The following is a 27,226-nucleotide window of genomic DNA, read 5'->3' as shown; positions in this document are numbered from 1 at the left end:
GTAGTTAGCAACGAAAATTTTACACCTGTTACGTAAAAGTTTAACGATGCACGTGCTTGAAGAGAGAGAAATCTACATGCACACAATGTCACACCATGATGACATTTTAAACTAACAAGCGGATCTAAAACATAAACAGTTCCTACAAAGTTTTATTGAATTCCTGAGCAAAGATAACAGATACACAAAAACATGTACACATACATATCGATAACAAAGATCATACATACAGCCCAAAATGATAACATAAACACATTATAGCACCTGTAACCATACAGCATCTTTGGCCAAATGCCACAACTGTCAATCTGTCAAATCTGACGATGAAACGTAAAGTTATAAAAATTACAGGAAAGACCATTAATAAACCCCAGCAAACGACAACACCGCTTACAGCATAGTTGTAATACAACAAAGTGTGACACCGACCATTGATGACATAAGGACGTAAGTACCAAATATGTAATCCAAAAATTCGATTAACCAATATTATAATAAAATATAAAGTATTAGGTAACTTTCAGAGATGTTCTAAAGATGGCAATCTAGCCGAAATGGATCCATCACAATATAAACATTAAACTACTGTAGTAGCAAGCTCGATTATATTACATAAATGAATTTCACGTTGTGTAGATGAGGATGCCAAAAAGAAAGAAAAAGAAAACCATAGCTATTCTCGTGGGTACTGTGGCAACAGGAGGATCCGAGGTACCTCCCTGGAGGTTCTTTCTGGTAAAGCCGTACATCCAGCAGCAGCGGAATAAACACGGGCCCCACGTGGGATTTACAGAACGATCTCGAGTGAAGATCGTAGGCGAGTAGTGATCGAACCGCAGCCTCCTGTCTATAGACGCGGCCGCAGTGGACAGCCCCTGTGGAGATCTGGTTTTTGTCATTTCCGATACCGGATTTCGCGCTGCCCAGAGATAAAAGGGGGTCCGCTGGGCGGCCGCCTGTAATCCTGGCCTCCAATCTACGGGCCGACGTAAGCCGGAGCTTCCGATTAATGGGGAAATTCTCTCGTCCCCTCTGCGCGCGATGATTGTGTCCTCCGCCACTTCCCAGATCCCCTTGACGAAATCGCCGTCGTAGACGCGATTTGGTTTTCGCCTACCGGATCAGCGCTCTGCTGCACTGTCGTTTTCTCTGACAAGCCTTTTCTGTTGACGATCCTTCTTCTGATACGTTTTTCTTAAAACATATCCTGCATATAATGTACGTACATTGTCTTTTCTTTTTTCTCGACATTTCGTTTGTTCAGCCTAATAATTACTTTTCTCTTTCGTCATTCTACCTTCCTCTTGATCTGTACCACTTTCAACGCCCCTCATGAACCCATATTTACAGTATTGTACCATCAATAAATCACACAGCTTTCGAAGCTTGCCTTATAGTTGAATATATGCAAATAGTAATCTTAAAGGAAAAAGTATTTAGTGACGCGACTACCATGTCAATTATACGTTACTCATAGAGTTGTAAAGCTAAGGTAGTTTTCCGAGTAGCCTTGGTCAGTTAAGGTCGTATCTGCATTATTTTTACATTAGGTGCGTTGCATATCTATCAGGCGTTACCTTCTTTCAGTCGCTTTGTTTACGTGGAGTCTATGCGATCAGCGTCTTATTAAATGCCTCATTAATCCCAAAGCGATGAACCATCTAGAAACTGAGTGAGCATGTATAAAGTTCAGTATGACCTACGGAACATTTTTGTTATACATTGTTTTCTTCCTGTCTGTTACTTCAAATTTAACAGTATTTATAGCAAAATTCAAATAGACAAAGTTTAATTCGAAAATTGTTGATTTTTAACGTGAAACTGAGGGATGTTGTAGTACAAATATAAAGAAATACAGGTTTATCATGTAGCTCTAGAAAACGCGATTTCCTTGAAAAAAAGGGAAAAATTAAAAAAAACGCAAAACAAGAAAATATCAAATGAATAATATTCTACTGAGTAGAAAATAACAATAATTATACAGATCGTTGCGTGTTTGTCATGTAAGCCGTACTTGTCTCAGAAGTGATTGCTTTTGTTACATAAAAGTGCAGATGTTATGCGATCAACTAGTTTTTATTAAAATACACAACGGAATAACACGATGTGCGGTTCTAACTTGTACAAAACAAACTAACGAACAAAGAAGAGTCTTCAGCTCCCAGTCTCTCTCACACGTTCATTTATGTTTCTTTTCCTATTAATACTACCGGTAATCCTACTTTACTCGTCATTTATGTCCTGTAGAGCGTAACACTAGTTACTCAGTATTAACCTTAATGTGGTAATTTGCGACGCACCAGTTGGGCGACATATACGCGTAGGTGAATATGCATACAGCTATTTGCTGACAATTTTCCGGTGTATATTGTAAATGTGGCATGGGAGAAATATAGGTAGCTAAAGGTTATTTACGACTTCTACAGATCAACGGCAGTTAGAAGAGTTCAGTGGCATGAAAGGGAAGCAGGGCTTGAAAAGGAAGTTAGACTGTGTTGCAGCCTATCCCCGACGTTATTCAGTTTGTGCATTGAACAAGCAGAACAGGAAAGGAGAGAGATATTTAGTAAAACAATTTAAAGTTTTGGTAGTGGTTGTTGTGGTCTGCAGTCCAAAGACCGCTTTGATGCAGCTCTGCACGCTACTTTATCCTGTGCAAGATTCTTCATCCTCAAGCACCTACTCCATCCTCCATGCTTCTGAATCTGCTTAGTGTATTAATCTCTTGATCTCCCTCTACGATTTTGCCTTCCACGCTTCCCTCCAATACTAAACTGGTGATCCCTTGATGTCTCAGAATCGTCCTACCAACCGATCCCTTCTTCTAGTCAAGCTGTGCCACAAATTTCTCCCCAATTCTATTCAGTACCGTACCTCCTCATTAGTTACGTGATCTACCCATCTAATCTTCAGCATTCTTCTGTAGCACCACATTTCGAAAGCTTATATTCTGCTCTAATCTAAACTATTTATCGTACATTTTTCACTTTCATACATTGGTCCACCGGGAGCCGAACAGCACAATAACCCTGGGTTCGGTGTGGGGCGGCGGAGGGGTGAAGTGGACAGCGGTAGTCGTCGTGGGGTTGTGGACCACTGCGGCTGCGGCTGCGGCGGGGATGGAGCCTTTCCGTCGTTTCTAGGTCCCCGAGTAACATACAACATACAACCTAGGACAGCACACACACACACACACACACACACACACACACACACACACACACACACACACACACACACGCCCGAGACAGGATTGGAACCTGCGACCGCAGCAGCAACGCGGTTCCGGACTGAAGCGTCTAGAACCGCTCGGCCACAACAGCCGGCCCATAAGCCTTCACACTACTTAGTTTAACTTAAACTAACTTACGCTATGGACAGCACACCCCCCCCCCCCCCCTTTGATCATAATCCCAAACAACAGCGTCGTGATCATGACATTAAACTCTAATCTTCTTACTGTTATTAAGCAACATGAGGATTCTAACCGACCCGGGGTTAAGCTACAAGGTGACCTGCGTGCAGTGTATATTACTTTGTAGGGTGTGTCGGCGGGACTTTAATAGGAGGCAGTAAGGTAATTGTTTCTGTGTTTCACGATAGAATTGCGTGCCGGAGTAAAGGAAATAGCGGCGAGGGGGTGCGCGGAGCTTTACGCTCGGAGCCATTTTCCGCGCACGAGAATTTCTCGACAACTGAAACTGGAGCGTGCCTCCGCTTGCGCCAGCGCCGGCGTTTGACGGCGTCACGCCGCTCCGCGGCCTGCGGCGCCTTTGTCTGCGGCTCTGTCTCCGCGCCGGGGCGCACATAATGTGCAGCGCCCGCGCTGACCTGCAGCCGATCTGTTCTGCCCAGCTGCCGACATCGCTTTCAGGCGGCGCGCCCGCCGCGCGTACTGTTGCGTACTACCAGCCAACAACCATGCCGGCATTGTCTCGCGATGTGCGCGGGAGACCAGAACAAAACAGCTCCAGGTCCGCGGCGCGCTAAGTTTCGCGCTTGTCTGCCTTCCGGAGAGTGCTGGTAACGCCCGGAATGTTGTCTTGCTTTCCGACACTTCCGCTAGCTGAATATCGGCCAGATTCACGATATCGTAGTTATCAAAGCTAGTCTCTCTCTCTCTCTCTCTCTCTCTCTCTCTCTCTCTCTCTCTCTCTCTGTGTGTGTGTGTGTGTGTGTGTGTGTGTGTGTGTGTGTGTGTGTGTGTGTGTGTGGGGGGGGGGGGGGGGGGGGAGGAGAGGAGAGAGAGAGAGAGGAGGAGAAGAGAGAGAGAGAGAGACTGACAGGACACACGCACACACACATATCCCTAGTTTCCCTTTTTTTTTATAGCAGTTACTGTACCTTTAATTCAATTTCGCACCAGATATTTACAAGGGGCGGTCAAAAAGTTTTCCGTACGAAGCCGTACAGTCCAGAATTGGTATGCCAATCAGGGAAGTTATAATATGCCGATCAGGCAAAATTGCAGTTATAGCGAGACAGTTATGTCAGGTTGAACGAAGATACTCGTTTGGTGAAACACCGTGCCTTTCTGCCTGAAGAAATCCGTAACTGCCTGAAGAAATCCGTAACTGCGTGCTGCCCATCCTCGTCCGACAGGAATCGTCGACCCCTCAAGACTATTCTTAAGTCACTAAAGGCCTGATAATCGCATGGAAAGAGATCAAGACCTTTTTTCACTAGCTGCTTATTTTTTATGACCCACCGTCTAATTTCTTATGGTGGGTCGTATGTTGCCACTTAGGCGCTGTGACTGGGTCCGGGGTCCGGCGTGACTGAAACTAACACACACCCGCTCCAGTCCCCCACCGTTGCCCTTGTCCTACCACGTGGAGGCGGGCTCTATTTGCTCACATCCATTTGATATCTTTTTCTTGTGCACCATTAGAAAAATTTATAGCTAATACAAAATCAAGTGAGATATTAATAAACAGAACGAAATAAAATATTTAGAAAGGAAGAGAATTGATTAGAGAAGAGATAGCTATAATATTGCCCGTCACCTGGTTGTAGGCGGCGGCCCGGGTCTTGGAATGACCCTCAAGACGCTGGCGATCGCTCACCATGCCTTTAACACCTACCATCATAAAAACTAACTTAACTAGAAGAGATTAGGGTACGTTAAACCTAGAAACTAAGACTTCCATGTCCAGCGTGCTAAACTATACGGTATACAATAGAGAGGTAACTGATTTTGTGCTTGGCTCAAAGTTGCTAATGAAAGGGCTCTTGTGGTAATAGTAATAAAGGTAATGACGCTAACCGTTTGTGTTGAGCCTACAAGGCTCCTAGTAGAGTACATCAGGCGCAAGCACCTCCCGGCCCCGCCGACAACACGACCTGAACTGTTTTTCCCGATCTACCATAGATGGGCTCAAAAGAGAGGAACCACAGTTAAGATCCCTCCATCCAGGCCGTGCACCGCCTACAACATGGGTGCTCGAGTGTCTCCCACATGAGTTGGCGGTAACTTCTGCGCAACTCTCAGTTCGACCTGCGCCTGTAGTCGAATCGCGGCCAGCACGGAACTTGGCGCACCATTCCACAACAATGGTTTTCGACAGGTTTGCTGTCCCACACACAGTATTCAGTTTCCGATGGATGTCTACCGGTGTTTGTCCTTCGGCAACCAGAAACGTATAACAGCACTCTGATCCTGTTAATATGCATTTGGTAATAACGTCGTCACAGTTCACGTTCCGCATTTATCGCACGCACGATGGAAAGACACGAAGGACACACTGATTCCTTGGCTAAATGTCAGTGCTTAAGATACCCGCATCGGTAAGGCGCTACGTTGCACGTGCGCTGCAGCAACGCCCTCAAACGGAAACTTTTTGATCGTTCCTTTACCTCCTGATATAGTATTACGGACGCGTGGAGATTCAAAACGGACTCTGAATGGGTAGCTTAGGCACGCACGGAGTAGCAATGACGGGCACGCTGCTTTGTTTGTCGCGCCAGCGGCCACCTTCCCACGAAAGCCTGTGGGTGCGAAACGGCCAGGTCGCGCCGCTATCGTGCCTTCACTTCCGCCGATAGCCGCGTGCAATCGCACGCAGCGGCAACAGTTGCGCTCGAGGCGCACGGCCGCTTCTTTGTGGCTCCGGTAATTAAGCGCGTGGGTGACGTCTCACTTAATGGCCACTTGCGTGCAGGCGCTCGCATCGCCGGCACCATTAATCACTATCACGGCACAGCGTCAATGGGCGGGCGCCGGGGAGGCCTTAAAAATACCGCACCGCCGGTGAACTCGGTAAGAAATGAAGAAGGCCGCCGGGAATACACAGTGCCTATAACGTTTCGTTACAATGCCTGCGCCGCGGAGGACTGGCCGAGATAGAAACCTGAATCAACACGGCCTCGGGCAGCAGTAGGTTAAATGACATCATTAATAACGTACGGAAACTAATCAGCGTTGGAAACGTGCGCTCCTGTCCTCTTCCCCAACCGCTTGATCTCCTTCAACGCCATCTCATTTTTTTCTCTAATTGGTAATTCAATCACAAACTTTCCAGGGAAGAGACTTTTTTATTCACAATTTTTGCAAGTGTAATTTATTTATTTCTGTCCATTTTCCTTTCCCTCTTATTTGTTCTCCGATAGTTTCTCATTACTCCCATATTACCACTTTTCTTCCTAATAGTATGCCCATTTTACCAATTGAAGTGAGTGAACAGAGTGATTCAAATCGTCTAGAATATGCTTTCTTGGCAGCAGCACTGTCAGCTTGTATGTCACTGATGAATATGTTACCGGCATTGTGTGAAATCCGGCACTCTATAGAATGCCTAAGTAATGTAAAGAATGCATAAAAATCGAACGTCAAAATATGAAAAGACTGGTATTTCACATATTGCCTAGGCATTGTATACTTTGCGGGATTGTCTGCTGGCAAAGTATATGATTCGCCTAACCATCCCATTCTTTTTCCCGACACCACTGTTTGCGGTGGTGTTTGGTTCTTTGTTTAAAGGTTGCAAAGAAGCGTATTGTTGTATGACGTCCAACTATCACATCACGGATATAGCCATAATAGTTCTCCAGTGTATAGCATGCGGCTGAAGTTCCCAAGACGCCCTCCCGTCACTTTTTTCCAGTTTTTCTTATATCACTATGTCGGGAGGGAATGTAGTGGCAAGGTAGGAATCACGCCATGCTGACATGCAATGACGGTTCTGAGATGAATTACATCAAGTAAGAGCCAATGCTGCTAAAAGCTGTGCTTCCCTAACCAAAACCAATTACCAAAAGTCAATGAACGATGTGGATAAGGCTAAGACGACCATGAAGAAGGAACCTCGGGACTATTGGCTGCTGAAACACGACGACGTAATGACGGCCAAGAGTGAAACTAAGTTGATATATCCTTTTAAAGAAGATACGATTGCTATTCAATTTTACGTCACGGGCTGAGTTGTTTGAGACACTCCGCAAGGCCAATTTGGCTATTAGTCATGGAGGACGGGGCAGGATGCTCAAAGAACTTTCAGGCAAGTATAAGAACATTACACGACATGATATTGAACTGTATATTCACCTTTGTGAGCCTTGCCAGAAGAAGCAAAAAAAAAGTGTTAAAAAAGGTGTTTTTTCAGAATTCAGTTCCCGTTAGCAGGTCGATCTCATCGATTTTCAGTCCCATCCTGATACAGAGTAAAAGTTCTTTAATGATCTACCAAGATCATCTCATAATTTTTTAGTTATCAGGGCTCTGAAATCAAAGAGCGCAACCTCATCGACATATTTACGTTTCTTGGTGCTCGAACGAGTCTACAATTCGACAACACGGGAATTTGCAAGCAATGTAATAAGCAGTAAAGGAGAACATTGTAGATAGTCCACGGTAAGCTGCGCCACTCACAAATCAGATGAGCGTAGAAAGAGCAAATTAGGAAATTCAAAATATGCTTTGTGCTTTGAAGCAAGATGAAAAAACTAGTTGCTGGAGTGACGGACTGCAGTTATGAAAAACGGAGCTTTTCATTCCGGGATTAGCAGGTTGCCATACGAAGCTAGAGTAGGTCTTTACAAGACGTAGAGACTGAGGACGAACTGGAAAAAGTAACAGCACAGAGAAATACGAATGAATCAATGCAAGCGGCACAGCTTCCTGCTGAAGACATGGATGAGGATGCAATCTATGGAGGAGTAAACCAAGACAGTGATCAAGCCAGTTATCGAAGAGCCTTCATTTCCGTGGTTACCGAAAATCATTCTTTTTCTGATATCTGCTGCGTCTGATTAAAAGAAACTGCGGTGCTCATACGTGTCAAAAGTGTGGCCGAAATTGTCCCTTTGGATGCCTCTGTGCTAATTCCGACGACCGACGTGGACAAACGTCAGTATGGCTCACGCAATCTGTTGACAGTTGTTATGAACGTGACGGAATATGCCTTTTACTGACTTATAACTGCAGAAAGAAATAGCTCTATGCATCATCAGAACTCAGCGTATCTCGAAAAAACTATGAGAATTGAAGGCGTTCCTACCTTTCCGATCTCTAGCTACTTCTTAGTCACAGGAAGCGGCCAAGGATTCGTCAGGTGCATGTGCAATACGAAATGCCAAAATATAAGGTGTCTTTGTGTGAAAAAGAAAATTAAGTGAAATCAAAATATTATTCTATCAATCCTTGCACAAGTAGATCATGCCAGTTCTGCTTTGTGGTTTACCGGTAACACTATTCTTCTTAAAGTCGTGAAATGTATGTACAAGATCAAACTACTAACATGTAAAGTGTTTTTTTTGTGAATAAGAAATGTAAGTACTTACTGTAACAAGTACTTCAATCTCAGTTCTGCTTTCATTGTTTCCTGGTAAGAATAGCCTCTAATTTATTTCGTAGGTTTGTTCTTTCAGTTTCAAATGCCTGTTAATCAATAAAGCCTTCTCATCGTGTGCCATTTTCACACTTTGCGTAAGTGGCACTGGTCATTCCGTATAACTGAATTCTGTATAAGGAATTGTATATAATGCCTGGGAAAAGTATGTAAAATTTTTACAAAACGTTTATATTTCATCGTTTGCCGAAAAACATCAGGCATTTTATACATTGCCGAGACATTCTATACGTCACCTAGCCATTCTATAGAATACTGGACTGTCGCACAATGCCGGTGACATATATTTGCAGACTGAAGCGACAATTGAAAATTTGTACAAAGGCCGGGATTCCAACCCATAGGCCCCTCTCATTAGGCTGATGCACCAACCATCACTCCACAACTTGATATTCCTCATATTCGAACAGCATTGCAGAGGCTCTTCAGCTGTATTGGAATAGCACCTCACCTGTTTCCTTTGCTTCAGTCTGCATTATACATCACAGATGTTTTATACTTGAAAAAATCTCTGAAACCGTACAGTTTCATACAGTTGCATGCCATTTTATGTATAATGTTAAACAATAGCATCGCCGCTATACAGTGGGTCTCGCTGGACCACTTTCTGTTCTCCAGCCACTCCTGCTCAGGCTGTAATGACGTCTGATTGCATTATCGCCTTGAAAGATACCAGCGCCGTTTGAGGGAAAAACGGCAGAGAGACTAGACATCAAAGAAAGTTACTGTACGTGCACAGAGGTCAACGTTGCGGTGATGATGTCCCCTGCCAAGCATCCACTCCTCTACAATCGACACGCCTCACGCAATGTGTCTCTAACCTCATGTCGTAAGCACAATATAGCATACCGCCGTTTACGGAGCAGAATAATACACGCCTCTATTTCACTTCGTCAGCCTTTTACCTGGTTATCGCAACACGTAAAACGTTTTCAAATCAGAATTCACACAGTGCAAAGGTTATACAATGCATGGTGATCACGGCTGCTCTATCAGGCTGTTCGCTACCTTGTTCTCTGTACTAAATTTGTTGATGCATGCGTGTCACCATACCCACTGCTTTCATCTACTGCCAACATTCCAACATACTTCGCTGAATTGCAGACAGATCGTTTCTCCACGGTGAAATAAATGTCGATACACAGTGCTACTCAAAAAGAGGGAGCGAAGATAAAAAGCTGTCACTAAGTCACATTATCGATCGTCTGTGTTATTTCAATGAAGAATAAAATAGGTTTTACGATTTTAAAAAAAGTAACGCTTTGTTTATTATATACAGTACCAACCGATGACTTCAGATGCGCAGACATTAACGAGAAAGAAGTGCTACCCATCCAGTTTTCCAGAATTTATGCTTAGTCACACAATTTCTTTTCGAATCACTCTCCACCGCTCATCTCCTATTATTGCTGTTGCTATGTATTTGGATACTGCGCAGTAAATTATTGTGAACATCGTCAGCGTACGTGGACGAGTTTCTCTATCATCTAACATTTCTTACCCGTTCGAGTGTTAACATTATTTTTTTATTTTGCTCTGTCACTAGATTGTCACTTAACTGTAAGCTGATTAGGGGAGATGTACTCTATCTGCAAGTCATGTAATAGCATTTTCTGATTTGTAGCTCTACTCGTGTTGTGACTCTTTGTGTTCGTGTTGTGTACCCTTTTGTGTTCGTGTCCTAACTCTTTTGGTGTTCGTGTTGCAACTCTTTTCTTGTTGCAAATCTCTTCGTTTGTATCTCTTTTCCTATTTTAACTCTTTCCGTGTTGTGTTTTTGAGGTGGTGACGAGTAACCAGGCCGGCATTTGTGTAGCTGGCGGTGGGAGTGCACCTATAAACTACACTCAGGCCCACCAGTTTGCCAGACAAATGGTCATTAATCCGAGTCGAGGATTCATCCCGGGTCTGGCACATCTTCCTGTCTCACAAGTTAGTGCGCTATACGAGCAGGTCAGTTTATAGTTTGGTATGGTGTTCATAATTTAGTCAGGAGTTAGTTTAATTGTATTGTAGAATCAGAAAGAACAGAATAGGAAAAATACAGAGAAGCGTCACATTTTGGCAAAAACACTGCGACTGAGGTGAATAACATGTCATCCTCCTTTCTGGGTACAATAATTGCGATGACAAGACATTTTGAAAGACTGTCTCTCCTACATGAAAGAAGACGGAAGTCTGGGATGAATTATAACTCACACACAAAAACTGAAAGTTTACCAGGGCACCACATGTAGGATGTCAGTAAATATGGTTGCTGGTGGGTGTCTGCCTGTTGCATATACCTAGTTCGCTCGCTCGCTCCCAGACTAGCTCGAGCATTCCACGAAGGGCCTCGGCATGACGACAATGCAGCAACAAACGTAGTTTTGCGTTCTCCGTTGCATACATTGCAAATGCGCGGCGTGATTTTCATTGAGTATATGGCACTGCACTTCCTACAGCTCAAAGCATCAAAGATGGTACCGGCAGTTCCAAGTCCGTGGTTGTTTATTTAAGGGGAAATCGACAGGACGCTCCTTTGTGAGCGTTCAAGACGCAATCTTCTGCACGTGGTCTACAAGAATCTGTTGGTGGTGCCAGCAGTGTGTGTGTGTGTGTGTGTGTGTGTGTGTGTGTGTGTGTGTGTGTGTGTGTGTGTCCAGCGCAGTTTTCCGGCAACGTTTGTGTTTCAAGCTATAGGTGATCCAATTGCTACAACGAATATTTGTGGAAGGTAAATTTAAGCTTTGATTGTAAAAGTACCGTTACAGTAATAAGCAGTCCAATGTTTTAAGTGCATACATACAAAAGTGGATAGCCCTTTATACATTCCAAAATTTGTAATCCTATGTGTAAGACGTAGGGGACCCAGTATTAGAAAAAATTTAAAACAGCTCTGGAATATTAGAGTTCAAATAAGGCAGAAGGAATAGATAACGTTCCGCTGGAATTTCTAAAATCACTGAGCAAGGTGACAACCAAACGACTATTCACGTTGGTGTGTAAAATCTATGAGTTGGCTGCGTACCATCAGAAAAATATCATCCACACAGTTCCAAAGATAGTAAGAGAAGACATGTGCGAGAATTATCGCACAATCAGCTTAGCAGCTCAAGCATCCAAGTTGACGAGTAGGAAAATGTACAGGAGAATGGGAAAGAGAATCGAGAATTTGTTGAATGATCATCGGTTTCGCTTTAGGAAAGGTAAAGGCATCAGAGAGGCAGTCCTTACGTTACGCTTGATAATGGAAGCAAGACTACAGAAAAATCAAGACACATTCATAGGATTTGTCAGCCTGGAAGAGGTTCTCGGCATGTAAAATGTTACAATATGTTTGAAATTCTGATAAAAATTGGGGTACGATATAGGGGAAGATGGGTAGTATAAATATATACAAGAACCAAGAAGGAACAGTAAGGCTGGAAGACTAACAACGAAGTGCTTGGATTAAAAAGGCTGTAAGTCAAGGATGTAGTCTTTCGCACCTACTGTTCAGTCTATACAATGAACAAGCAATGACGTAAAAGTTCAAGAGTGGCATTAAAATTCAGGGTGAAAGGATATCAGAAAATTCGCTGGTAACGAGTGAAAGTGAAGAATAATTACAGGATATGTTGAATGGAGTGACAAGTCTAATGACTACAGAATTATGGGTTGTTGGTAAACCGAAGGAGTGCCGGCCGCAGTGGCAGTCGGTTCTGCACGCTACAGTCTGTAACCGAGCGACCCCTGCGGTCGCAGGTTCGAATCCTGCCTCGGACATGGATGCGTGTGATGTCCTTAGGTTAGTTAGGTTTAATTAGTTCTAAGTTCTAGGTGACTGACGACCTCAGGAGATAAGTCGCATAGTGCTCAGAGCCATTAAACCGAAGGAAGGCGGAAGTAATGAGAACCAGCAGAAATCAGAATAACGAGAAGCTTAACATCACAATTGATGATCACGAAGTAGACGAAGTTAAGGGATTCTGCTACTTTGGAAGAAGAAAGGAGGACATAAAAGCAGACTAGCGCTGGCAACAAGGACATTCCTGGCCAAAAGAAGTCTGCTGGTATCAAACATCGGCGTTAAAATAAGGAAGCAGTTTCTGAGAATGTATGTTTGGAACACACATGGTAGTGAATAGGTGGAAAGTGGGAAAACCGGAACAGAAGAGAATCGAATTGTTTCAGATGTGGTGCTACTGAAGACTGTTGAAAATGAGGTGGACTGATGGGATGATAAACGAGGAATCAGCGAAGAAAGAAACACATGGAAAACACTGTAAAAAAAGCACGGGGCAGGATGGTAGTACATATGTTAAGACATCGGCGAATGACCTGATGTTACTATAGGGAGCTGTTCAGGGGAAAACTGTAGAAGAAGATAGATATTGAAATACATCCAGCAAATATTTTAAGACGTTGGGTGCAAGTGGTACTCTGAAATAAAGAGTTTACCGCAGGAGAGGAATTCGTGGTGGACCGCATCAAAATAGTTAGAAGACTGATGACTCGAAAAAATGGAAATGTGTAAGTAAAAAATTTACCACAAGTTACTATCTTCATTTAGGTAGGAGACATAGTCTTGTGCAATAGAATGAACATTTTTGTAATAACCTGCCAGATTTTATGGAAGTTCACATGCAGAGTTACCCGTAAGCTCCTCTGGGGGCTTTGAAAGAAGTTAGTACGAATACTACGAAACATGCGGAAAATAAACACAATAGTGGATAGCGCATCCGTTCAAGTTTTTAAGCCACACTGCATGTGCTCAGTAGGAGCACTGTTCATGACAGAGAAAACGTTAATACGAGGGTTGGAATTTTAATAGTGGCAACTATTTATTTACAGCTCGTACAAAATAGATACTTATTTCTGACGTTCAAAGTAGTCACCAGCATAGTGTATAACCCGTTGCCAAAAGTTCAAATGGCTCTGAGCACTATGGGACTCAACTTCTGAGGTCATTAGTCCCCTAGAACTTAGAACTAGTTAAACCTAACTAACGTAAGGACATCACACACATCCATGCCCGAGGCAGGTTTCGAACCTGCAACCGTAGCGGTCTCGCGGTTCCAGACTGCAGCGCCTGGAACCGCACGGCCACTTCGGCCGGCCAACCCGTTGCCAGAGATGTGGAAGTCGTAGGATACTCTTGGCAGTGTCAGTTGTGATGATAGTTGGAGCGGCGCGGTCTATTGCCCGACGAATTTGTAGCAGTTCTGAAGCGAATGCCATGAAGTGTTTCCTTCAGTTTAGAAATCTAGTTACGATGGCTTAAGTCAGGAGAGTGCAGTACGTGGTATAGCACTTAGAAGCCCCATCAGTCAAACAAATCAGTAACGTCCTTGAGCATTTTCCTGCAAAATGATGGTCAGGTCCTGCAGAATATGTCACCACTTCTACATCTACATCTACATCCATACTCCGCAAGCCACCTGACGGTGTGTGGCGGAGGGTACCCTGAGTACCTCTATCGGTTCTCCCTTCTATTCCAGTCTCGTATTGTACGTGGAAAGAAGGATTGTCGGTATGCTTCTGTGTGGGCTCTAATCTCTCTGATTTTATCCTCATGGTCTCTTCGCGAGATATACGTAGGAGGGAGCAATATACTGCTTGACTCTTCGGTGAAGGTATGTTCTCGAAACTTTAACAAAAGCCCGTACCGAGCTACTGAGCGTCTCTCCTGCAGAGTCTTCCACTGGAGTTTATCTATCATCTCCGTAACGCTTTCGCAATTACTAAATGATCCTGTAACGAAGCGCGCTGCTCTCCGTTGGATCTTCTCTATCTCTTCTATCAACCCTACCTGGTGCGGATCCCACACTGCTGAGCAGTATTCAAGCATTGGACGAACAAGCGTACTGTAACCTACTTCCTTTGTTGTCGGATTGCATTTCCTTAAGATTCTTCCAATGAATCTCAGTCTGGCATCTGCTTTACCGACGATCAACTTTATATGATCATTCCATTTTAAATCACTCCTAATGAGTACTCCCAGATAATTTATGGAATTAACTGCTTCCAGTTGCTGACCTGCTATTTTGTAGCTAAATGATAAGGGATCTATCTTCCTATGTATTCGCATCACATTACACTTGTCTACATTGAGATTCAATTGCCATTCCCTGCACCATGCGTCAATTCGCTGCAGATCCTCCTGCATTTCAGTACAATTTTCCATTGTTGCAACCTCTCGATACACCACAGCATCATCTGCAAAAAGCCTCAGTGAACTTCCGATGTCATCCACCAGGTCATTTATGTATATTGTGAATAGCAACGGTCCTATGACACTCCCCTGCGGCACACCTAAAATCACTCTTACTTCGGAAGACTTCTCTCCATTGAGAATGACATGCTGAGTTCTGTTATCTAGGAACTCCTCAATCCAATCACACAATTGATCTGATAGTCCGTATGCTCTTACTTTGTTCATTAAACGACTGTGGGGAACTGTGTCAAACGCCTTGCGGAAGTCAAGAAACACGGCATCTACCTGTGAACCCGTGTCTAAGGCCCTCTGAGTCTCGTGGACGAATAGCGAGAGCTGGGTTTCACACGACCGTCTTTTTCGAAACCCATGCTGATTCCTACAGAGTAGATTTCTAGCCTCCAGAAAAGACATTATACTCGAACATAATACGTGTTCCAAAATTCTACAACTGATCGACGTTAGAGATATAGGTCTATAGTTCTGCACATCTGTTTGACGTCCCTTCTTGAAAACGGGGATGACCTGTGCCCTTTTCCAATCCTTTGGAACGCTTCCCTCTTCTAGAGACCTACGGTACACCGCTGCAAGAAGGGGGGCAAGTTCCTTCGCGTACTCTGTGTAAAATCGAACTGGTATTCCATCAGGACCAGCGGCCTTTCCTCTTTTGAGCGATTTTAATTGTTTCTCTATCCCTCTGTCGTCTGTTTCGATATCTACCATTTTGTCAACTGTGCGACAATCTAGAGAAGGAACTACAGTGCAGTCTTCCTCTGTGAAACAGCTTTGGAAGAAGACATTTAGTAATTCGGCCTTTAGTCTGTCATCCTCTGTTTCAGTGCCATTTTGGTCACAGAGTGTCTGGACATTTTGTTTTGATCCACCTACCGCTTTGACATAGGACCAAAATTTCTTAGGATTTTCTGCCAAGTCAGTACATAGAACTTTACTTTCGAATTCATTGAAAGCCTCTCGCATAGCCCTCCTCACACTGCATTTCGCTTCGCGTAATTTTTGTTTGTCTGCAAGGCTTTGGCTATGTTTATGTTTGCTGTGAAGTTCCCTTTGCTTCCGCAGCAGTTTTCTAACTCGGTTGTTGTACCACGGTGGCTCTTTCCCATCTCTTACGATCCTGCTTGGCACATAATCATCTAACGCATATTGTACCATGGTTTTGAACTTTGTCCACTGATCCTCAACACTGTCTGTACTTGAGACAAAACTTTTGTGTTGAGCCACCAAGTACTCTGAAATCTGCTTTTTGTCACTTTTGCTAAACAGAAAAATCTTCCTACCTTTTTTAATATTTCTATTTACGGCTGAAATCATTGATGCAGTAACCGCTTTATGATCGCTGATTCCCTGTTCTGCATTAACTGATTCAAATAGTTCGGGTCTGTTTGTCACCAGAAGGTCTAATATGTTATCGCCACGAGTCGGTTTTCTGTTTAACTGCTCAAGGTAGTTTTCAGATAAAGCACTTAAAAATATTTCACTAGATTCTTTGTCCCTGCCACCCGTTATGAACGTCTGAGTCTCCCAGTCTATATCCGGCAAATTAAAATCTCCACCCAGAACTATAACATGGTGGGGAAATCTACTCGAAATATTTTCCAAATTATTCTTCAGGTGCTGAGCCACAACAGCTGCTGAGCCCGGGGGCCTATAGAGACATCCAATTACCATGTCTGAGCCTGCTTTAACCGTGACCTTCACCCAAATCATTTCACAATTCGAATCTCCGTCAATTTCCTTCGATACTTCTGCCTCTAAGCTGGTCGTAGGTTGTGTTCCAAAAACGAACAGCATAGAGACAGAAGAGATGACACTTTCTGCAGGACCTGACCATCATTTTGCAGGACAATGCTCAAGCACGTACAGTTTAAGCTGTTACTGGTGTGCTATACCACCTACTGCACTCCCCTGACTAAGCCCTCGTAAGTGCAACTAAATTTCTAAACTGAAGGAAACACTTCATGGCATTCGCTTTAGAACTGCTACTAATTCGTCGGGAAATAGACCGCGCCGCTCAGAACTCTCAACACAAATGGCACTGCTAAGAGTATCCCAGGACTTCCACATCCCTGGCAATGGGTTATACACAATGCCGGTGACTACTTTGGAGGCCAGTAAGACTTTGAAACAAGTATCTATTTTGTACGAGCTATTAAAGTTCTCGCCCTCGTACTTGCGTGCGCAACGACCACAGCCCGCTTTGGAACTCAGTGCATTGAGTTGCCTATCTGTAGGCGCGAACTAACTGGTTGCGACAATAAAAAGCGGATGACTGATTTGTCTACACGTTCTGTCACGCCTGCTCCCTAGTCGTGCTGTCTGCAACTACACCTCGGCGCGTATTACGAATCGAAACTTCGAGAGATGCTCTATCCCCTGATATGTTTCATTTTTCTGTACGACTTGCAGTTTCTGCGAAGTCCTCTTCTTAAATCCTGAAGGTACTTACGAATACGCCAGTGATGGGTAAATAAACCAATCGTGGAACTGTGTACATAGTACAGAGGTGAACTATTCGTAATTTCCCACGTTTGCTAGCTGCTGGCTGAATTATTGTCGCGTAAAGAGTGCGCTGGTTGATAAAGAGCTGACGTGTGACGGCGTCGTTCTGGGCGCACCTGCTGGCAGCGGATAACGACCCTCGATTGCCGGGCTCGCCGCGAATGGTAATTAGCCGGGGCGCGCCGCCGCCGCCTTATCGCGTGGCTCTGATGGCCAAATAGGCTCCGCATTTCTTTGTTCGCGTTTGCTGGTACGCATTGCCACGGTCGCTGCTTCGCGGCACTGCGGGTATTGGTGCGCCGAGTCGCTTAGAATATGTAGGTAGCGTGTCGATGTATCCTATATGGGAAGCAAATGGAACGCATGTTCAGAGAAACATAATTCGTATTAACGAGGGACGTAAACTTTTAACAATCTCTTCGAAAAAATAGCATTACGCAATTAAGTTTTCGTTTGTGATTCTTCAGTTTCTACCGGCGTATTTGTTGCTCGAACAGTCCACGGGTATACTGCCGGTTCCATAGTGTTCAACGAGCACAATATTTCGGCGATCTGACATGTCGCCATAGTCAGGTGCGCTGACGAACTGAGCTCCTTAACACTGATCTACAGTTCAATCTCGATGGTCCCCTACCCACTGCAATCGTAACTACCGCCGTTGTTGGGTCAACTTGGGTACACGTTGGGGTCAACTTACGTGAAAGCCCATATTCAACTTTGTCCACTGAACAGGTTGATCCGAAGCGCCCGGTCCTGCACCAGTACTGTGCTCTGTCGTCAGATGTATCGCAGATCGTGGCCCATCGTGCTTTACAGAGCAGTCGAGCCTTCAGGCGATGAGGCGTGAACAGCGAACACCTTGTCGGCTACTCGTGGTTTCACCGACCCACAACTGCTTTTCATCGACGCTCACAATAGCACGCGAACAGCCTACCAGCTTTGACCAGCTGATCGTTCTCAGGCGACAGGCCATAACAGTGTACTCTTTATGAAAACTCCTGAAGTCAGTGGATTACCCCACTTGCAGCCACCATCGTAGCGAGAATGATCGTCCATTCGTCTCTTCTCCGTTGATCTACTTCTATGAGACGTGCCTCTAACGCCACCGGGCGCATTCAGTATGGCGGTGGCTAGTGGTCATAATTTTTTCTCTCATCGGTGTAGAAAAGTAAAGTGGACAATTACGCTCTATAATTCCAGGTATAGCTATAGCACAGAGGAGCTTCAATAAAACACAAGATTATACTGTACATTACAAATGTTTACAATTACTGAAGGTAAAACGGCTTATTATCGCTATGTGCTGGCCCGTAACAGACTGGGACAGCAAAGGTTCCTCCAACCATGTACTTCATAGGAGAAGAAGAAGATTAATTTGCATAAATTTCAGCCAAAGTGGCACCTGAAGGAGAAATAAGTTATCTGCATATTCCTCATTGAGTCACTGTGTTTGTTGTGTTCTGTTATGCAGTAGTCAAAATAAATATTTCTTATTGCAGATATTTTAATACTTAACTTTGTAATCCAGAAATACGTTGTATCAATACATCGGTTTCTTTGCAAAGTTATTCCAGCTGAAACAGTCCTTGTTTCCACCATGTGGGGGCAATATCTGCAGTGTATTGCACCTGTGTCACATGTAAACGTTGACGTACTTGAGTTGTGTGCGTCATTACGAGAGTTGTGCTGGTTCAGGATGGTTCGGACCACAATGCAGTAAAATCATGGGCTCCGTATGGAGCAGGGAATGTAACAGGTGGACTTCGCAGCGAATGTCACTGCGATGCAAAATTAAGTCTCCAGACACTGGAACGAGTTTCTAGTGACAGGTTCGGTTGAGGATTGTCACATAATTGGCCGTGGAAATAAAACAACAGGTGCCCAGGACATATATCTGCTTATAACAGCAAGCAGAAACTCTCAGCTCCATGCTACACGTCTACGGCGGCAGTTTAAAACAGCCACAGCAGTGCAGGTGTCAAAACGAATGATACGAAAAGGTTCTCTTGGAAAGGGATTACGTGGCAGAAGATCTCTCGAGGCGCCTCCTCTAAATTAGGTTGGGAGAGGGGCTCATGTTTCATGGGTACAAAATCACTCTTTGTGGACTAGACAGCAGTGGGACACAGCGCTCATTTCTGATGAGACTCATATCAGTCGCCATCCTGACAATGCTGACATTCGTGTATGGATGCAACGTAGACAACGTTTTCACCTTGACTGTACTGTAGACCGCCACACTTCTCAACGCAGTCATATTTTTGGATGGAATCATGTAAGGCTGCAAGACATCCCTTGTGCCAATACGTGGGAGGATTATTGGTCTGAAGTATCGCGAATACGACACCCTTGCAGTATTGTAACTTCATTTGGTGAACATATTAGAACAAGATTCACGCTGATGGACGACAATGCATGCCCTGTCGTCACAATCTTGTCAACACCTCCCAAGTGGAGCGTAGGATGAGTCGGTTGGAATCGCCTCCATATTCTCCAGATATCAGCTGCATTGAGAATGCATGGTCCATGCTAAAACGAGCGGTTTGTAATCATCCTGTTCTACCAGAGATCTTACAAGGCATCATAGAGGCTGCTGTGGAGGTGTAGACAACATGCCACAAGGCTTGGTAAAAAGTATGCCTAAGCGCATTCAAAAGTGTCTCCAGTTAAGAAGACCGTCAATGGTTTCGTAAACAATGTGGTATGCAAGATGACAGTATGAAGAAACTGTAGTGTTTACCGAGGAAACTTCTGTAAGTTCTTTTTTTTATCAAGTGGAAATGTTTTGGTTTTCTTTATTTTTGCTTTATTATGACTATAACTGATAGAACTAAATCTGTTTTCTTTCCGGTCATCTCCAATGACAATCAAGCAAAAAGCAATAAGCAATATTTATTTTGACCTCTGTATTTTCTCGCGAGTCCCTGCGAGATACAGGCAAGAGCAACATTTCCTTGGAAACGGGGCGTCGTATTTATAGTCACTGCCTAATCAGGATGCCATTTACATTCAGGTTAATCGTCTGATATGCATGCCGAGCATTTGCATCGGGCACAGCCTGGGCCTCAACTCATATCTCCGATGCACGTGGCTGGTTCATGTAGGACACGAAATTAGTTCCTTGCTGTTAATTACTCCGCTAATGGCTGCGTCATTTATACACATCCCCTCTGGCGTAATTTCTAGATGCTCACCGTGGTTGTAGTGATATGTTGAACTGCCGGACTTGTCGATACCTTTGTAAAACAACGCCGTAACGACTACAGCGATGTGTTTTAAAAGCTGTTTGATTATTACGACGGAATCTGACAAGGCCTCGTCATAAGAAAACAGAGTAATTAAGCATCCAGTATTATTTCAGGCACCATCCATCTTTCTGCGGCTTCTCAGCCTCCGTATGTCAGACAGAACCTCTTAGTCTCTGCCGAGGTGTGGTTGCCCTCCTCACAACAGTTACCTCAGCCTCGTTTACTTCAGTGCTTTAAAATGTTGCCTACTTCCACTGCGCAGCTCCCATTGACGTCACTGATGTCCGCACTATGCAATTGATTCGTGGCGTACGTGATATAAATATAGATTAACTGCTTACACTTCTGTATCAAATGAAAGAATTTTCGCTGCAATGTTATTTTTTATTAAACAGAATTGTGCATTCAACAATAAACAACTGTGCAGGAAAAATAATTTCATTTGGTAAAATGTACATGGCTTAGATCCAGGAAAAGAAGTTAACTGGTTAGCTGTAGCTTAATGATACAGATCTGACCCCAGATGCTTTCTGATTTCACTCGTAGAACTACGTATCGAATAACCTCGCCAGAAACTATGCGCCACTTAATTTCGGGACTAGGTCCTTGCAACGTGCAAGGTATCTCAGAAGAAAGTCTCAGGACAGCAATTACAAACTGCGAGCATCAAATCAGTACAGACAAACACTTCAGTTTACATTTTGAACATGTTAGCTAATTCCTTATCAGTTCTATTGATCAAATACTTCTACAGGTTGCTCTTAACTCTGCAATATAACACAGTGGTGTCTGCCTAAAATTAACATTTCAGTTCTTCATCTCGCAGTACGCCAAACACGGCAGTGTCTACTAGTCACAGGCTCTTCGAAATCTTAGTACACAGGCCTACAGAAATTTGTTTCACACCTGGCCTTTCACCCTGTCAGCACTGTAGTGTCGAACAGATTGCCTTTGTCATGTTAATAGGTATTTCGACTGGGTTTGTCTGCAGATCTACTTATTCGTCTCCTACTTCTTGCACCCCTCTCCTCCTACTTGTTGCACCCCTCTCCTCCTACTTGTTGCACCCCTCTCCTCCTACTTGTTGCACCCCTCTCCTCCTACTTGTTGCACCCCTCTCCTCCTACTTCTTGCACCCCTCCCCTACTTCTTGCGCCACTTCCTACTTTTTTTGTCCCCTCCTGCTTCTCCTACTTGTTGCCCCCATTCACCTACTTTTCCTACCTGTTGCACCCCTCTCTTAATTATTGAAACCTTTCCTACTAATTCCTCCTCTCTACCTTGTTCTACTTTCTTGTTAGACATCAATTGCTATTATTATTTATGTTCTGACATTCACTTCAGTGTCAAGCATTGTTATGAAAAGCCCACTATCGTTTAGGGCAGTCCAGAAATAATTTAAAAAAACACTAGCAGGAAAGACGATTACCAATTCGATTGGATTTTTTACTTTACCATTTTATACACTAATTTACAAACGGTCTTAGTAGCTGTCGGACATATTCGGTCTGTTTTAATTTTTTTGCTTAGAGCATCAGCCAAGGTGGAATAATTAAAACAAAAAGTCGAGCCTCCTCTTAAGGGAGTGGAAGGGAGTGGAGGGGAGAGGAGGGGAGGAAGATTTAAAAAAACCTGCGCGAGATTTGGATGGATGAAGGTCGGGAGGGGAGTGTTAGGAGGCAGCGTGATTTGGCTGAGAGAAATGAGGGTTATCAGTTTCCGTCCGGCTGGGGAGGTAGGAGAGAGAGGTCGCCGAGTCGCTTAACCCGAGCTGGCCGAGAGGGGGGCACCGCGGCACTGCGCCGCTGCCGCTGCCGCCGCCGCCGCCGCCGCCGCCGCCCTGATATAAAACTGCAACACCTTGCCGCGCCTAATCTATCATCCCTTTATCGTGTAATACTGACGGCCGGAGAAATTAAAGAAGGGCCGGAGGAGGCGGCAGGGCCGCGCGGTGAGTAATGAGGCGACGCGGCCCAGCGGTGAGTAAGTGCGGCCTCGCAGAGCGCGGACACCTCAGCCGTGGCCGCAACCGAAAACATCTCGCCAGCACCGATCTCTCTTCTTATTGCGTATTTAAGGTACCAACTGCACTTGGAGATTTCAAAATTGTTCACTGAACTAACAGATGGCCGGAAACTATCACACTACTTTTAATTTGCAATTGTAGACAAGATCCAACAGCCGTCCGGTTACCATGAAGAAATGCAGAGAGAGTAGAAAAAATTTCTACTTGGTGTACAGAGTGGCAGCTCTTTTTAAATACGAATAAATGTAAGATAATGCACGTAACAAAAGAAAAGAACCCGACAGTATCCAATTACAAAATTAGCGACGGGTATCGAGAGTACATCACATAGTACAAATACATTACAGTGAAACTAATAAGCGATATGCAATGAGGCTATGACTTAAAAATTAGTATTAGGATAGGTGGAAGGGTAATTTAGATTTGTTTAAATGTGTTCTCTATATTTACGAACAGGATTTGGCAGGATCATGTAACTGGAAAAGACTGTTCGATTATTTTACTGCCACCTTGATAATATAAGTATCTAGCATACGGATTAAAAAAAAGGTTCAAATCGCTCCGTTCTGAGCACTATGGGACTTAACATCTGAGGTCATCAGTCCCCTAGACTTAAACCTACTTAAACCTAACTAGCCCTAAGGACATGACACACATCCATGCCCGAGGCAAGATTCGAACCTGCGACCATAGCAGCAGCGCGGTTGTGAACTGAAGCGCCTAGAACCGCTCTGTCACAGCGCCCGGCGTACGGATCATGGGAATAAGACATATTAGGGCGCATGCAGAGCCATAAAGACATTTTTCTATTGCACAGTTCGCAAATACAGTGCGACAGACATATGACATTGCAGTGCCTGTGTTGTTCAGAAATGCGATGCAATATATCAACGACAACAGCAGTTGTGAAACATGCGAAATCTATTCGCAGTTGCGAATATGGACAACCATCAGCTCTAAAATGGGATGTTAGTACCGCACCGGGACTCGAATCCGTACTTCCCGTTTATCACGAGCGGCCGACTTACCTTTAGGGTACCCAAACACGCCTCCAGGCCACACACAAACTTCTGTATATCGTCATCCATGTTTCTATGAGTGAGAAACCCTATTTCATTCCTATATTTTTCGTTATGCCTGTCAATGAATGTGCTCTGTGCAGTATTATTCTAAATGTTTCGTATGTGCGCTTGCTATGATTCACAACACATCCTTTCGCAACTGGAAAGCATTTTCCGATAGCTAAATTTATTCACGCGCAAGGAAAATTTTGCAGAGGAAAAAAATCTGATGTAGAAGACACAGATTATGAAATATTGCAAATGCGGTGAAGAATATTCGATGAGAAATGTGTGCTTTTTTCTGAACTCATCAAGGCGATTCACGGTGTTTGCTGTCGCGTGTATCACGTTGTCCCGGTAGCGGAGAGACTACGCGGTGTGCCGGAGCGGGTAGGCGCGTGTGCGGGGCAGCCCAGCCACGCCCCCCTTCAAGTGGTAGCCGCGTACCTTTACTCACCTCCTCAATTTATAAGACTCCCTTTAATTGCCTGAGATACAATCTATATAATTTTCCAGGCTTATGCGCCCAAATTGACTGTCACCAATTACATTATAGGGAGCGCTATCTCCGAGTGGCTATTAATTGAACACAGGTTTATCGAAGTGGGCGGATCGATCGCGTTCTCGTTAATTCTCTGCGCGCGTGTGTGTCTGTGACCCAGCACAGCATGGCACTCGATCCGTTAAACAGCGGGGCTGGTGGCAGTGGCTGTGGCAGGGCGTGGCTGCGGCCCGGCTCACAGTGCGGGCGTAATGAGCGATAAGCATCTGGGAGCGGCGCGCGTAATTTAGAACTACGGCGTTTAAATGGAGGACCGCGGGCCACACGCACTTACAGCGTCGCCGGCCGCCCTCGCCTCCTCTCGCAGGCGCCATGCCGACGGCGCCTCGCGGGGCACGGCCGCTGCTCTCTTTGTCATTCTAATGGACCGATTGTCTGCTCCCGGCGGACGCCTATTGACACCGGAGGCGCCTCCTACATACAAGACGGCGTAACCGGCAGCGCGTCACACAATACCAGCAGCTACTAATGCTGCGGCCGTGGACTTTGATTCGAGTCAAAGTACACTCCTGGAAATTCAAATAAGAACACCGTGAATTCATTGTCCCAGGAAGGGGAAACTTTATTACACATTCCTGGGGTCAGATACATCACATGATCACACTGACAGAACCACAGGCACATAGACACAGGCAACAGAGCATGCACAATATCGGCACTAGTACAGTGTATATCCACCTTTCGCAGCAATGCAGGCTGCTATTCTCCAATGGAGACGATCGTAGAGATGCTGGATGTAGTCCTGTGGAACGGCTTGCCATGCCATTTCCACCTGGCGCCTCAGGTGGACCAGCGTTCGTGCTGGACGTGCAGACCGCGTGAGACGACGCTTCATCCAGTCCCAAACATGCTCAATGGGGGACAGATCCGGAGATCTTGCTGGCCAGGGTAGTTGACTTACACCTTCTAGAGCACGTTGGGTGGCACGGGATACATGCGGACGTGCATTGTCCTCTTGGAACATCAAGTTCCCTTGCCCGTCTAGGAATGGTAGAACGATGGGTTCGATGACAGTTTGGATGTACCGTGCACTATTCAGTGTCCCCTCGACGATCACCAGAGGTGTACGGCCATTGTAGGAGATCGCTCCCCACACCATGATGCCGGGTGTTGGCCCTGTGTGCCTCGGTCGTATGTAGTCCTGATTGTGGCGCTCACCTGCACGGCGCCAAACACGCATACGACCATCATTGGCACCAAGGCAGAAGCGACTCTCATCGCTGAAGACGACACGTCTCCATTCGTCCCTCCATTCATGCCTGTCGCGACACCTCTGGAAGCGGGCTGCACGATGTTGGGGCGTGAGCGGAAGACGGCCTAACGGTGTGCGGGACCGTAGCCCAGCTTCATGGAGACGGTTGCGAATGGTCCTCGCCGATACCCCAGCAGCAACAGTGTCCCTAATTTGCTGGGAAGTGGCGGTGCGGTCCCCTACGGCACTGCGTAGGATCCTACTGTCTTGGCGTGCATCCGTGCGTCGCTGCGGTCCGGTCCCAGGTCGACGGGCACGTGCACCTTCCGCCGACCACTGGCGACAACATCGATGTACTGTGGAGACGTCACGCCCCACGTGTAGAGCAATTCGGCGGTACGTCCACCCGGCCTCACGCATGCCCACTATACGCCCTCGCTCAAAGTCCGTCAACTGCACATACGGTTCACGTCCACGCTGTCGCGGCATGCTACCAGTGTTAAAGACTGCGATGGAGCTCCGTATGCCACGGCAAACTGGCTGACACTGACGGCGGCGGTGCACAAATGCTGCGCAGCTAGCGCCATTCGACGGCCAACACCGCGGTTCCTGGTGTGTCCGCTGTGCCGTGCGTGTGATCATTGCTTGTACAGCCCTCTCGCAGTGTCCGGAGCAAGTATGGTGGGTCTGACACACCGGTGTCAATGTGTTCTTTTTTCCATTTCCAGGAGTGTATCTAACGTACTTTGTCTTTATTGTGGGTATTCCTTGGAGTTGTCTCCCCATTTCTTCTTCGTTACCGCGTGTCCCTCCTAAGACCATCTTCTCTGGTCTTTCGGCAGATACACTACTGGCCAATAAAATTGCTACACCAAAAAGAAATGGAGATGATAAACGGATATTCATTGGACAAATATATTATACTAGAACTGTCAAGAGATTACATTTTCACGCAATTTGGGTGCACAGATCCTGAGAAATGAGTACCCAGCAGAACCACCTCTGACCCTAATAACGGCCTTGATACGCCTGGGCATTGAGTCAAACAGAGCTTGGATGGCGTGTACAGGTACAGCTGGCCATGCAGCTTCAACACGATACCACAGTTCATCAAGAGTAGTGACTGGCGTATTGTGACGAGCCAGCTGCTCGGCCACCATTGACCAGACGTTTTCAGTTGGTGAGAGATGTGGAGAATGTGCTGGCCAGCGGAGCAGACGAACATTTTCTGTATCCAGAAAGGCCCGTACAGGACCTGCAACATGCGGTCGTGCATTATCCTGATGAAATGTAGGGTTTCGCAGGGATCGAATGAAGGGTAGAGCCACGGGTCGTAACACATCTGAAGTGTAACATCCACTGTTCAAAGTGCCGTCAATGCGAACAAGAGGTGACCGAGGGGTGTAGCCAATGGCACCCCATACCATCACGCCGGATGATACGCCAGAATGGCGATGACGAATACACGCTTCCAATTGCGTTCACCGCGATGTCTCCAAACACGAATGCGACCATCATGATGCTGTAAACAGAACTTGGATTCATCCGGAAAAATGACGTTTTGCCATTCGTGCACCCAGGTTCGTCATTGAGTAC

General features: G+C 45.3%; 1 protein-coding gene across 1 annotated transcript in view; it reads left to right on the top strand.

The window, feature by feature from the left end:
- Positions 1-27,226, top strand: part of LOC126273293 (protein dead ringer-like) — a 633,628-nt gene that overhangs the window by 348,763 nt on the left and 257,639 nt on the right. The window contains exon 4 of the mRNA XM_049976838.1: positions 10,629-10,799. Within this exon, the coding sequence (XP_049832795.1) occupies positions 10,629-10,799 (171 nt within the window). The remainder of the gene's footprint in view (positions 1-10,628; positions 10,800-27,226) is intronic.

This window comes from Schistocerca gregaria, chromosome 5 (assembly GCF_023897955.1).
Source record: "Schistocerca gregaria isolate iqSchGreg1 chromosome 5, iqSchGreg1.2, whole genome shotgun sequence".
In the NCBI taxonomy this organism is placed as follows: Eukaryota; Metazoa; Arthropoda; class Insecta; order Orthoptera; family Acrididae; genus Schistocerca; species Schistocerca gregaria.
This window is presented reverse-complemented; position numbering and strand designations above follow the sequence as displayed.